This window comes from Ascaphus truei, chromosome 13 (assembly GCF_040206685.1).
Source record: "Ascaphus truei isolate aAscTru1 chromosome 13, aAscTru1.hap1, whole genome shotgun sequence".
NCBI lineage: Eukaryota > Metazoa > Chordata > Amphibia > Anura > Ascaphidae > Ascaphus > Ascaphus truei.
The window spans coordinates 20,028,827-20,042,250 of record NC_134495.1 but is presented as its reverse complement, the minus strand read 5'-3'; the positions used below and the strand labels follow the sequence as shown (position 1 = coordinate 20,042,250).

Here is a 13,424-nt window from a genome sequence, read left to right as displayed (position 1 = left end):
GCTAAACAAATTTGAACTAAGGACAATGGGCCACACAATGGAGATTTGGCAAAAAGCTAAGAACAAATTTAAACTCTCGAACGCAGCCTCACAACTCACCCCACTATATAATAACCCAGAATTCCTCCCAGGGTGTGAGACCAAGCAGTTTGAACAGTATGCGAGGTTAGGAATTGAGAAAGTCTATGATCTGGTATGTGACAAGAAACCTTTGACTTTCCAAGAACTGCGGAATAAATTTAAAGCCCCAACCCTAGATACATTTAAATTCCTTCAGATCAGACATTTCCTACAAAAGCTGTCCCCCACACTAGAATTCCCTCCCTTAACACAATTTGAAAGATTGTGTCAGGAAAACGAGCACCAAAAAGGCCTAATCTCTCAAATCTACGGGATACTAGATAGACACGCAAGCCCTGACACACACGATTATATGCACAAGTGGGCAGCGGAGTTAAATGTAGACATTGATAGCGAAGACTGGGAGGAGATATGGGAAGCGGCATCAGGAACCTCAGTGTGCACCAGCATTAAAGAAAACATCTACAAGATAATGTTTCACTGGTACTTAACACCAGTGAGACTGCGGCAAATCTACCCTCTGGTATCCGATCTATGCTGGAGAGGCTGTGGACATAGGGGGGACATGGCTCACATATGGTGGCACTGCCCAAAAATTCAGATATATTGGCTCTCAATTCAAAACCTAATTAAAATGGTCACTGACCTCACAATCCCTATGGACCCACTGACCTTCATACTGGGCAGGCCAATGGATGAAATTGACCACCCAGTATGGAAATTAATCTCCTTTATTCTGACTGCAGCGCGGTGCTCGGTGGCACTCTCCTGGAAGAAAAATTCCCCACCCAATATACAAATGGTAAAAAAAAGATTAAATGAGGTAATGTTAATGGAAAAACTGACAGCATTCCTTAACCACTCAACAGAGCGGTTCAACCGCATATGGGAGCCCTGGCTGACCCACTAGACCGTAAGAGACAACAGCCCCCTCCTTTGCCCAGTAACCGGACGAGACGCTGGGACCAAGTAACAGGAGGCGACTCCAGGGGAAGGGAAACCTAGAAATCCCCTCCCTCCCCTTCCCTCCACTCTCTCCCCTTCCCTCCACTCTCTCCCACTCTTTTCTCTCTTTCGGGAGTCTAATCACAGGGTCCACTGAAGGACCGGACGGTCGGCCACCCCTATGGGTGGGTAATCAAGGACCCCTCCCACCCCCTCTCCCCCCCCCACCTCTCGTCTTTCTACCCCCACTCTTATAAGGAAAAAGGGAAAAACAACAGTTATGGTATTATGCTATGCACATATGACAATGCGTGTAAAGTGATGTTTCAATACCTAATAAAAATGTTTGGAAAAAAAAAAAAAACTCCTAGGATTTTGAGTTGAATTTATATTGTCCCCTTAGCATGTCCTGTTTTGTTTAGCAAAAAAATTGTTGGTGTTAGAACTAATGGCTGTTTTCTTGTTGCCATCGCGTGAGGTTACCATGGTAGCCTTATGACTGGTCTGGATAAAGCTCCGTTTCAACCTCCTGCACCCTGAATGCCGCATCAGATTGTAAAAATAAAAACCCCATTGGAAAGGGCAAGAAGAGATCTATTTATACAAAATAATATACATATACACGCAACAAAATGGCGGCCAGGGATGCCATGATGTAGCTACGTCAAAACAAAATGGTCGTTTTGCTAGGGGAAGTGGCGTGCTGTGCTGCTACGGAGTGGGACAAGTACATTGAGGAATGGCGGAGGGGTGACTTCCGTTTCATCATGAGCAACAAAGTAGTCGTGTAATCACGTGCTGGAGCGGTTGTGGCCCTCAGGTGCACTCGGGGTTAAAGATCTATATGGTTTCTTCCAGAGTAATGAGAAATAAAACCTTTCCCCTGTAAAACAAACGTGTGTCCAGCAAGTCCACATTTTGGAAAACTTAAATAGCCAAACACCTGTTCCCACTTATATATAAATATGTAATTAGCTAATTATCCATTTAAAAAAAAAAAAAAAAACTAGCTAGGCAGGAGGAAGGTTTGAGGCATTGTTTGGACTGTATATAAATGTTTGAGTAGTGTATTTTACAGGTGAAATAGCCAAAGTTGTACGTTTGTGTTGGTTTACAGAATAAGAAGAGTTCTAGGCCTAGAAAAACTATCGCAAGCAGTTACTTAATGCAGTACATTAAGTTTAAAAAGACGTGTGTGTGGCGCCAAACTAATTTTGTTTACCGCAAGTCTGGGTTGGTGCACCTCATGAGACATTTTAAGGAGTGCTGACTTTACGTATGATCTATTCAGAGGAAGGTACACACACAAAAACCCTAGCAAATTCCTGTTATCCATCACCAGAAAACAGTGTTAAATGATTAAGGGTTCAAAATAGTTAATTCCTAATTGGAAGTAGCTGCAGGTGATACTTGACTGATTGAGAGCATGCAGCTTCACAGTGTATTGGAACTGAAATGGAGAGCCCCCAGGAACCTCCTCTGTCAAATATCATTGTTGTACTGTCTCACTGAAAAAGTTCCCAGAGGGGAAGGCATGTCACGCAGTAGACAGTCTAAATCCTAAAATAGGAACTTGCCAGGGATGGCACAGATGGTTCCTGGATAAGCGAACAAGAAAAGGTGACCCTGTTATTGCAAGTTTCAGCCTGGGGCTGAATGAAGCCGGAGAGGTAAGATTTATGGGGTAGGGGCTTTGTAGGCTAAAGTGTGTGTTTTCCATCTGTTACATCAACATCCCAGAGGCGGTAATTTGTATGAAAATAATACATAATTGTGATTATCTAGAACTATGTATAGCACAGCTATTTAACAACCAGTAAATCGGTGCTGTAGTATTAGATAATTTAAGGAGTAAATTCAACTCAATGCTATTTTTAATGAGGTTTATTATACTGAGCATCCTTTGATTTCTATAGCGGGTCTTAGCCTGATTATAAGGCGTGTATGTACTTTTCAACTTAACTTTTATTTAAAAAAAAAAAAAAAAACATTTGCTTTATAATCGGGTAAAAAAAAAAAAATTTGCTTGCCTCTAAAGGTGCTGCCTGGTTCTCCATGATTCTTAAATCTCCTGTAGCACACGTGCCAACAGGAAGTCGCAAGAGATTTAAACCACCACATTGTTTAGCCACCAGGTGGCAACTTCGGAGAGAAAGTATCGCAGGGGGGTCCCCAGAGCTGAAATTAACCCGGTTCAGCTCCAGGGACCCCCTGATTCTCACCTGGAGAGGGGGGGTATACTATACACACCTTTTTAATAGCAATTATAGGAGCCCACAAGTCTTAAAAACATTTCACCACCAGAGGGCGCTGGAGCACATGCTCCTCGCAGTGAGAAGCATGAAAAGTAGAATGATGCGCCCCCCCCCCCCCCCCCCCCCCTGTTGACTGTCGCTGCCAAGGGCCGTGCAGCAGCATGTGTGGGTCTGAGTATCTTTAAATCTGCCTCTGGCTTCCCTTATTTTGCACGGCTTTCATTGTAAGTTACACGGGGTCTGCTTCTTGTAACTGGGCCTTACTTGTAAAACAAAACATTGAGGTTAGAGGTGCCAGCGTTGGCGTTATTGCGTGGCAGGTACCTCTTTCCCATGCTGCTTTTATTTTTTTTTAATCTGATGCCCAAGTGAGGAGATATACGCGTTTGAAATATTAAGTATTCGGGAGGTTAAAATGGAGCTCTCTACAGAGCCCAGTGCGGTCTCAAGGTTACCGTGGTAACTAGAGGTCATTATTTTGAACACTTAAAAACTTTTTTATTTTCCTAAGTAGCAGGACCCACTCGGGGCAGGATGCTAAGATTATAGGCGTTAGGTGTGTGTATATATATATATTTCAAAAATAAATAGATGATACCGTTCTGTGGCTAACGAAATGCTTTTATTTGTGCGAGCTTTCGAGATACACTGATCTCCTCTTCCGGCGACACACGGTGTGTGTGTATATATAATATATGTATATTTGCTGCTTTTAATGCTGTCGTGTATAAAAGGGCCGTGCGTTCGGCAGGCTGGTTTTAAGACTTCCCAGGGAAAATGTGGTTTTAAAGCGATCTCGTCACCACTTGAGCCTCTTGGCCAGACGTCTGTTTACCTTGGCGTCTGGACTAAAGGAACCGTCTTTCGGGGCTTTGGAATCTGGTTCGGAAATCGAGTGCCGCGAGCCAATGATTTCAACGCGAACGCGGCAACTTCGCGTTAACCCCCGCTGTGCCAGGGAGGGCCCACAGCCTGTATGTCTTTATTTATATAGCGCCATTAGTGTACATAGTGGAACTGAGCGCAGCGCCGATGAGCAGAGCTTTTAAGGCAGGGATGCTCAACTCGAGTCCTGAAGATTGCCCTCACCCCTCCCAACAGGTCAGGTTTTCAGGATATCCCAGATTCAGCACACGTGGCTCGAGCCACCTGTGCTGAAGCTGGGATATTCTGAAAACCTGACCTGTTGCGTGGGGGGGGGGGGGGGGGCGGCTTGAGGACTGGAGTTGAACACCCCTGTTTTAAGGGTATACTGTACCTATTGCTCTTTGGCTATTGCACAGAGCAGTCTTACAGTGAGCCGCGGACGTTGGTTAACAGGTTGGATGGAGTTGATTGACACCTTTTTTTTAAAAAAAAAAATTAAATGGGACATTTCAATAGTAAACAGAAACTTTTGAAGGTTTTTGCAAACTTTATCTAATGTCTTTTGGCGATGAAACTGTCTGCCAGTTATCGAAGCTGTTCTCTTTGCTTTGTGCCTTTGTTTGCAAAGTAATTATGGTGCCATTATTAGTCAAACGGAAGTAGTTGACATGAATTAAATGTTGCCGACAGGAAGATGCAATACACATTCATTTGTTTTCACAATATACAAATAACGCGCGGTTACTTTAAGGGGGATTCCATCTTTTTACACTCAAATTGTTCAAGCAAACATTTTCACCCGCAAAATTGCACTGCCCCTTTAAAAAAAAAAAAAAAAAAAAATTGTTGTGGTCGGTCTTTACATGATCCTACACAAAAGGAAAATAAAGGGTTAAACGGTAGAACTCAGGACTGTCTCTGCCTGTCCCTGATCTGCATTCAGGTCACGTTACATTACATATAATTTTATAATAAAAAATACCCAACAATACATATAAAACCCAGGACCGTCTGAGCCTGTCCCTGAGACTGCTGCCAGGAGGTCACCCAACATTGCATATAAATCCAGGACTGTCTGAGCCTGTCCCTGATGACCTGCAGCCAGAAGGTCACCCGACAGCTATAAACCCAGGACCGTCTGAACCTGTCCCTGATAATTTGGAAACCATGGAAGAACTTCAAATGATTTCATTCTTTAGGGTATTTGTTAGATACATTGGGCCAACGTTTTGGCCCAAACTCCTCCGGTTCCGTGATAACACGGAGCGCTAACCTCTGCCTGGCCTTCTAAAATAGAGGGGTTCCCAAAATGGGCTTGCTGGGGTTATGGGTGTTGTTTACCTTATTCTAAAATAGAAGGCACAATTTCCCCTCCAACGTTCATTCACAAAAAAAGAGCGAGTCGTGTATAATTGACATTTGTAACAGACACTGCAAATAAGCTGTTATTTTAGCTGCGTATTTTTTTGCAGCTGGATCCAATTAATTTGCAAACGTCCCAGTCTTGTCCGGGACCAAAAGATCTTAATCAGCCTTCTCGGTGCCCACTTCCCTTTCCTGCACGTGCAACATCTGAGGGGGGGGGGGGGACCCAAATTAGAGAGGTGTTTTTTGAAAAGTTGCATTCGCGAGAAAAAGTCGGACTTTATTCCCTTTTAACCCCTGCGCTGCCTGGCCGCCTGGGCTTAAAGAGGCAGTCCCACCTCGGACCAAAGTGATGTGAAGGCAGTGGCATGGTTAATTCAGGGGGGGGGGCTCAACTCCAGTCCTCAAGCCCCTCCCCCTGCCACCCCCCAACAGGTCAGGTTTTCAGGATATCCCAGCCTCAGCACAGGTGGCTCAGAGGCTCAGTCGAAGATTGAGCCAAGCATGCTGAAGCACGGACTGATTGAGCCACCTGTGATGAAGGAGGGGTATCCTGAAAACCTGACCTGTTGGGGGGGGGGGGGGGGGAGAGAGGGGGAGGCTTGAGGACTGGAGTTGAGCACTCCTGGGTTAATTTATGTTGCTGACATCTGGGGGGGGAATTAGCTGGGATTATAAATGTTGTCAACATCGAATGTGCCCTGGGGAACCAAATGCTTTAGAGGGTTTTTACCGTTTTTATCTGATCTCTCTGGGGGATGGTCCTAGAATCGACCAGGGTAATTTTAATCGCCATTGTTTCTCTGCTGTTCTTTGGAACGTCATTAGGATACCATCATCGACCAATCAGATAAAGGGGAAGGGCAGCAGGCATACAATAAGGGCGAATTTCACAGTACCCAGTGGGGGGGGAAAAAGACATTATTAATTTTCCCAATGATACAATTTTCACTGTGAGGCTGATTAAATGTGTCTAAGGAAGATAGCTGTATTGATAAGTTGTTTTATTTTATATGCTACTTAATAGTGCCCCTTTCACACAGCACCCAAATGTGCTGCATTGTATAATGATCAGGAGTATTTCTACCTAAAATAGGTCCAAAAAGCGACCTCTCTCTTTTAGAGAAAGTATACATTGAATTAGCTTTGAAACACAAACCCCTGTCAGGTCTGCCATGTTGTGCAATGAGGAGAGGGAGGAGAGGGAGGAGAGGGAGGAGAGGGAGGAGAGGGAGGAGAGGGAGGAGAGGGAGGAGAGGGAGGAGAGGGAGGAGAGGGAGGAGAGGGAGGAGAGGGAGGAGAGGGAGGAGAGGGAGGAGAGGGAGGAGAGGGAGGAGAGGGAGGAGAGGGAAAATGTTCTGTGACTGTCCTATTTGGAGTCAGTCTGGAAGCTAAAATACACACACCATATTCACACTCCCTCTCCCGAAATCGTAATATTTGCTGCCACTGCTGTGAGACGCCTGTATGAGAATCTGGTTCGACCACACACACAGACATTATACACAGAAACATTTATAAAAGAAGATAACTTTATTGGTCCATAAAGCACTTATTCGCAATATACAATAAGCTGACTATTTAGAGACAGCAGGGAATCTAACACATAGGAAGCAATACAAGATTGAATCATATATATTTCAGTACCTAAATAAACAACATTAATAAATACCTTGAAGCAGGGGGTTCATAACCAGTCCTCAAGACCCTCCCAACAGCTCAGGTTTTACGGCTATCCCTGCTTCAGCACAGGTGGCGCAGTCTACGACCGAGCCACTGCTTGAGCAACCTGTGCTGAAGCAGGGAGTCACTGCTTGAGCCACCTGTGCTGAAAGCAGAGAGCCAGTGATTGAGCCACCTGTGCTGAAGCAGGGATACCCTGAAAGCCTGACCTGTGGTGATGGGGCGGGGGGGGAGGAGGAGTCCTCAGGACGGGAATTGAGAACACCCTGCTTTTAGGCGTTCTTAGAAATATATAACGTAAAACAAACAAACGCCCCCACATTTCTGTTACCCCTCATGCAGCGAGAACTAAGTTCCAATGCTATGCGTCCCTGTGAAGGTTACTTATGCCAGATTTCACACCTGTTTCATTTTGGCACAAGGATCTTGAGAGGTGATTTATTTATTTTTTCGACTAAGGACGTGAAAGGGATGGAAAATCTTCTTTTTTTTTTTTTTTTTTTTTTTTTTTTCGCCCTGCGATAAATCCAATTTTCGATGCAAAAGTCGACCGTTTAAAAAGAAAAAAGCAGTGGTCCTTTTTTAACACCTAACGCCATCCCACTTCAATTGCTGATGGTGCTGCCGTAAGAGTCATTTTCACTATTGCTATAGCACAGGAGGGATTTTCCTGTGGCAGAAACATGCGTCACGTGGCAGGCAAGGGGTTAAGACATCAGCTGGACTGCGTAGTGGGGAGTGGTTATAGGGTCTGTAGGAGGGGTTACTCTACGCACTTTAATAACGCGATTTGGCAGTGACGCATCATTATTATTTTTTGCACATCAAATGACTATTTCAGCCTCAAAATATAGCCGAGGTCAAAGGTTAACCCGTTACACTTAGCGGGAGTGCTGCGTCTGACCTGGGGGGCTTGGAGGGGCAGGAGTCAGGGGTGTGAAGGTGTTGCCTTGTAGGCGATCGGATGGGGTCGGGCTGCAGGGCACCGTGGACAAGGCTAGTGGGCTTCTATAGAATTCCTGCCACGTGCCACGTTGTGCAGCAGGAAAAGGGAAGAGAGGGGGAGCCCGCTCACCCGCCCCCCTTTTATTGTAGCTGTGATACTCTTGGCTGGCGGGCACTATTGTCACCGCTTTGGGGGCGGCACGGATTCGCTGGTTGTGGATAGTTATCTGGGGCTGGATCCTGAAGCCGCTCGAAGGATCCAGGCACCCCAGTGTCGGATGGTCTTTAGAGCGAGCATCTTTTGGCGGGTTACTTGGGAGACCCTTGTGGCTTTGTGGCCTGATGTTTTAGGTGGTCGGACCCCGCAAGGCCATTGGGGTTTTACATTGGTTGTTCAATAAAAGCTGTGGCCTGTTCATTTTCCGAGTGTTTGTCCCAGTAAGGTTGGGTAGAATGACAGGCCTAAGGCCTACTGGTGGCGTGCAGCACTGGGTCATGAGTTGACCGTAGGGTCGGGCAATAACAAAATGAATTCCCACAACAACAATATTAAGAAACTTATCGTGATACAATGTTTATCGTGATAAATAGTTATTCAATAGGGGTAAAAAAAAAAAAAACATCATTATTTCAATTAATTTGAAAACATGTTTCCATAATTATAATAATACTGGCTAATGATGCGATACTTTATTTTTAAAATGTAAGGTATTTAAAAACATTCTTACTTTCCCCTATCCCTCAAAACCTCAGATGGAGGGGAGGGGGTTAAGAGGAAGGGGGCAAACATGGGCTAAAGGGATCATTGTTGGCAAAAGGAGGTACCACCGCCATTGAGAGGATGAGGGTTCCATGATCCTATTTACATTGGCTGCTCTGTCTCCTTGGAAAGTGCCTCGTCTCAAACCGCATGTCACATGTCCTCCAACGGCAAGGACTTCCTTGTGATTGATGGTGATACAATAATAACAAATTTGAATATCGATTTATCGTCATTTTATATTACCGCGAGATAACGTGTAACTGTGTATTGCCCAACACTAGGTGACCGTCTGCATGGTGATTAATGCACGTGGATACATAACCCCAAAGGTGTCTTTGTACCTTTTTTGAGTCTCACCTTTTGTTATTTTAAACACCGCCTGCTTCTGAGGGCTGTAACTCTTGTCCCTCAGGTGGGCTGAGGTCATTTGTCGGGGGGCTGTCGCAGGGTGCAGGATTTATCTCTTCCACGCATGCATTGGTCTCCTCCTGTGTCGTCTTCTGAACATCTGGAGCTTCCTCAGCACCGCCTGAAGGCCCAGGTTCTCCTGCCTGGCCACATTCGCTCTCCTCTATCTTCTCAGATGGCGACTCCTCTTGGGTTTTACCACTGGGGGCTACTTCCATGTCTTTAACTGTCCCCTCTTGGGTCCCTTTGGTCTCCTCTGGGATTTTGGGGTCCTCTTTGGGGCTTGTGGCCTTAGTTGGGGATTTGAGGTTCTGGGCAGCATTGAGGATGTCCACCTGGAGCTGTTTGGTGGAATCCACAACTTCCTCTGCCTTTGCGTCTTGGGCTTTCTCAGGGATCTCATTGAAGGCCTTGGCCCCACCAGACATGTCATCATGGTTGACGTACTCCTTCTGCGAGAAGGAGGAAGGGTAGTAGGCAGAGGCCTTGTGTTTGTGACTCATAATCACAGCGGTGCACACTATAAACATCACCAGAAAGACCAAGGAACCAACCACGATGATGAGCAACATGTATTCTTTTAGGAACTGCACAATGTTGTTGAGGATATTGAGGGAGGTGGAAGTGCCATTGGGATATGCTCCCAAACCCTCCGTCGTGAGGCGGATAAGCTCTCGGCTCTCCGTAGGAGACACGGCGGGGACTTCGCCATCTCCACTCCCCGTGCGGTCTTCCGTCTCCGAGGGGGTGTATCTCGCCAGGCACAGAGGAGTCGTGAACACGAGGAACACGCATAGGGTCACCGGGAATCCCATACTTCGGCGGGGCTCTGGCGCTGCTAAAAAAAAAAAAAAGAACAGAAGAGCAGAGGGTATTAACGGAGATTGAATCCCAGTCTTGTTTAGTGACGCGTATCGGGTTTGCACAACCCGTTCTGGAGATATTAATGGGTAACAATAACAGAAAGTGTTATTTAGAAGACCAGATCTGCCTGATCGATCCTATCGCCAAAAGACATTAGGTGAAGATTCTAAAAACTCGCCAAAGTTTTTGTTCAGAATGAAAAATGTAAAAAATCGATATTTAAAAATACTGGCGTCATTTATTTTCAACCCTTTCACTTGGCAATGTGTTGCAGGCGCCTCTGGCAGGGAACGGGTTAAAAACGAATGACACAAATACAAGTATTTTTGAATATTCCGAGTACAGGCATACCCCGCTTTAAGGACACTCAATTTAAGTGCACTCGCGAGTAAGGACATATCGCCCAATAGGCTAACGGCAGCTCACGCATGCGCCTGTCAGCACGTCCTGAACAGCTACACCAGCTCCCTACCTGTACCGAAGCTGTGCGCAAGCGGGGAGACTACAGAGCCTGTTACACATGCGTTATTTACATCAGTTATGCACGTATATGACGATTGCAATACAGTACATGCATCGATAAGTGGGGAAAAGGGAGTGCTTCACTTTAAGTACTTTTTCACTTTACATACATGCTCCGGTCCCATTGCGTACGTTAATGCGGGGTATGCCTGTATTTTGTTTTCTGTAAAATCTTTTAGCGCGTTATTTTTTTTTAACCTTTTTCTGATGTCTTTCCGTGACAGGGCTGTCAATTCTAAAATGTAAATTCAATCGTTTTGTTGTTTTTTGGATCGAAATGACGAAGACATCGTTAGGCAAACAGACACAGTAGCGGCCGTTCTGACGTGCCGAAGAACGGAAAACTCTCCTTTTTCACAAGACAGAAAAAGAGTCGCGCTGTTCCGTTGGGGAATGATCAAATCCTCCTGAGACAGGCCGAGTTCACTGATCGGTGGTTTCCATTTTTTTCCCAGAAACCCCCTTACTTTGGATGACTCCTTTCAAAGTTGTCAATCCTCAAATCCACTTAAAATGTTCTTAACTTCAATAGGTTGAAATAGGAGGAAAGGGATTATTAGCCGTGGCCAGTCAGTCACTGAGGGACAGTTGGCCGTTAATCCCTGTTGGTTTCCCCTCAGGTAGGACAAGGGCTTAAGGTTTTTAGGGTACGGGGTTTGGGTTTTTAGGGTACGGGGTTAAGGTTTGGGTTTTTAGGTACGGGGTTAAGGTTTGGGTTTTTAGGGTACAGGGTTAAGGTTTGGGCTTTTATGTACGGGGTTATGCTTTGGGTTTTCAGGGTACGGGGTTAAGATTAGAGGTTTTAGGGTGTGGGGTTAGGGCCATCTTCGACTGAGCCTCCTGTGCCGAAGCAGGGATATCCTGAAAACCTGACCTGTTGCGGGGTCTTGAGGACTGGAGTTGAGCACCCCCTGGGTTAGGGAAAACATTACCTTTTTGCCGTGCACTGCCCCGGTGACCAAATGTCAGCGGCCGCGGCTATCTGCCCTAGCCGCGCAACATCACCCGACTGGCACGTCTGTGCCGCTTTCAAGCGACTCACCACGTCACGGAGTGGCTACCGTCGTTTGTTCCAAACAGAAAAGGACTACAAACATTCTAATATGAACCAGGTCATCGCTGCCCGACGCCGCTTCCTCCTCCCTGAAGGCACGCGAGGTCGGCCTGCTTCTTTGTTACTTAAAAACCCCGTCCCCCCCAGGGAGTTCTGGTCCTGGGCTCGCAGAGCAGAGAGGAGAACTCGTTTCACATCTGGAGCAGCCAGGAGGGAGGAAAACTTTCTAACTTTCTGCCACTAAATCTACTGTAATGTGCAAATTAAAAATTAGCGACGCCTCCAGCAAAGAAAGATGGAAACTTTTATGTCTGGGAAACGTAATCCAATAATAAGAACCGCCGTCGGATAAGAGAAGACGCATGGTACTGCGCTGGGGAATATGCCGACGCTATGCAAAGAAAAGATAACCATTTCCGATTTATATTTACAGGCACAGGTAACGCCGCAATGCGTACGAGAGTTGCGTTCTCGGCTCCGCAACGCGTTGGCGGGTCACCGTAGAACATCCTTTATTCCGCCGTTCACAAGAACGTGGTTCTCTTGGCCGGAACGAGCCCGTCTGGAATTTTAAAGGGATTCCACAAAAAAAGGTTGCTAAACGTTGTAAGTTAAAAACGAAGGAGCTGATTAAATGCATGTAACCGGAATGAAATAAAATGTAATTATTATTATTATTTTATTTTTTTAAAGTACATTTATGTCATTGTAATATTGGAAACCAAAAATAAAGAAAGCGTTTTTTCCAATAAACCTCGGGAAAGTGGTGTGGGAAAGGGTTAACTATCAACAACAAACACAGTGTTTTGAAATAACAATAATCATAAAAGAGAAAAAAAAAAGATTGAAATATAATACATTTTCAGTCGATTTTTTTTTTTTGTTTTTGGACTCCCAGGATTTAGGGAGAAAAAAAATCCATATACACCTTAACCTCTCGGATGCCGAGTGGAATTCAGAAGAGAGACTAACTAGCCAATGTTCCCCTCTCTCCTCGCTCCTATAATGTTATGCATAAAAAAAAAGGAACATACTTACCGAACCGTTTTGTGGATTCCAGGCGCTTCCAAAAAAAAAAGCCTGCGGGCAACGCTGTCCGCTCCCAGAGACGCGCGCGGAAGTTAATATAGAGATACACGGATGGATATGTCCTGCTTTGGCTCTGGGGTTTGGTTGCCTTGCAGTTGGCTAGTTGGAGGGCAGACGGAGTGTTTGGGAACTTGCAGTGCCTGCGTTTCCCTGCTGCCTGTCTGCTGAGTACCTAGTCTCAGCCTCTCAATGTCTCAAGCAGGCTGTTTTCATTAGAGGGGAAGAGGGGAGGGGGGAGTCAGCCCTTAAAAATAATCCCTCCTGCCTTTTCTGTGCATCCTTCTGGATCCAGAGGCGGAGATATTAACCCCGTGCGCTGCCAGAGGCGCCTGAAAGGGGTCAAAAATCCACTTAAAGTCATGTTTCTGGTGCTCTTCCTACATCATCCACAGTGAAATCGAAGTTTTATTACGATTTGTGCGTTTATTTTTGGCGTATCTGCTGTTGCCGGGGTACGTGGTAGAATACAGGGAATTGTAATGCAAAGGGTGCATGAAAAGTGCTTGATGGGGGATGGCATCACTACCCCGCAGAGCTTACAATCGAAGTGGGATGCTTGGAGACTCACAAAGACGGCGGGTAA

The 13,424-nt window shown here is 45.6% G+C and overlaps 1 protein-coding gene across 1 annotated transcript; it reads right to left on the bottom strand.

The window, feature by feature from the left end:
• Window positions 1-7,033: 7,033 nt before the first annotated feature.
• TMEM119 (transmembrane protein 119) lies at window positions 7,034-13,047 on the bottom strand. Its single transcript, XM_075568804.1, has 2 exons — window positions 12,791-13,047; window positions 7,034-10,150 (listed from the first exon to the last, which is right to left on the bottom strand). The coding sequence occupies exon 2, from the start codon at window positions 10,125-10,127 to the stop codon at window positions 9,273-9,275; it is 855 nt and encodes a 284-aa protein (XP_075424919.1). The 5' UTR covers window positions 10,128-10,150; window positions 12,791-13,047; the 3' UTR covers window positions 7,034-9,272.
• Window positions 13,048-13,424: the final 377 nt, after the last annotated feature.

Coding starts and splice junctions, on each gene's coding strand:
- TMEM119 (XM_075568804.1), bottom strand. CDS start 10,127: ATGGGATTCCCGGTGACCCTATGCGTGTTCCTCGTGTTCACGACTCCT.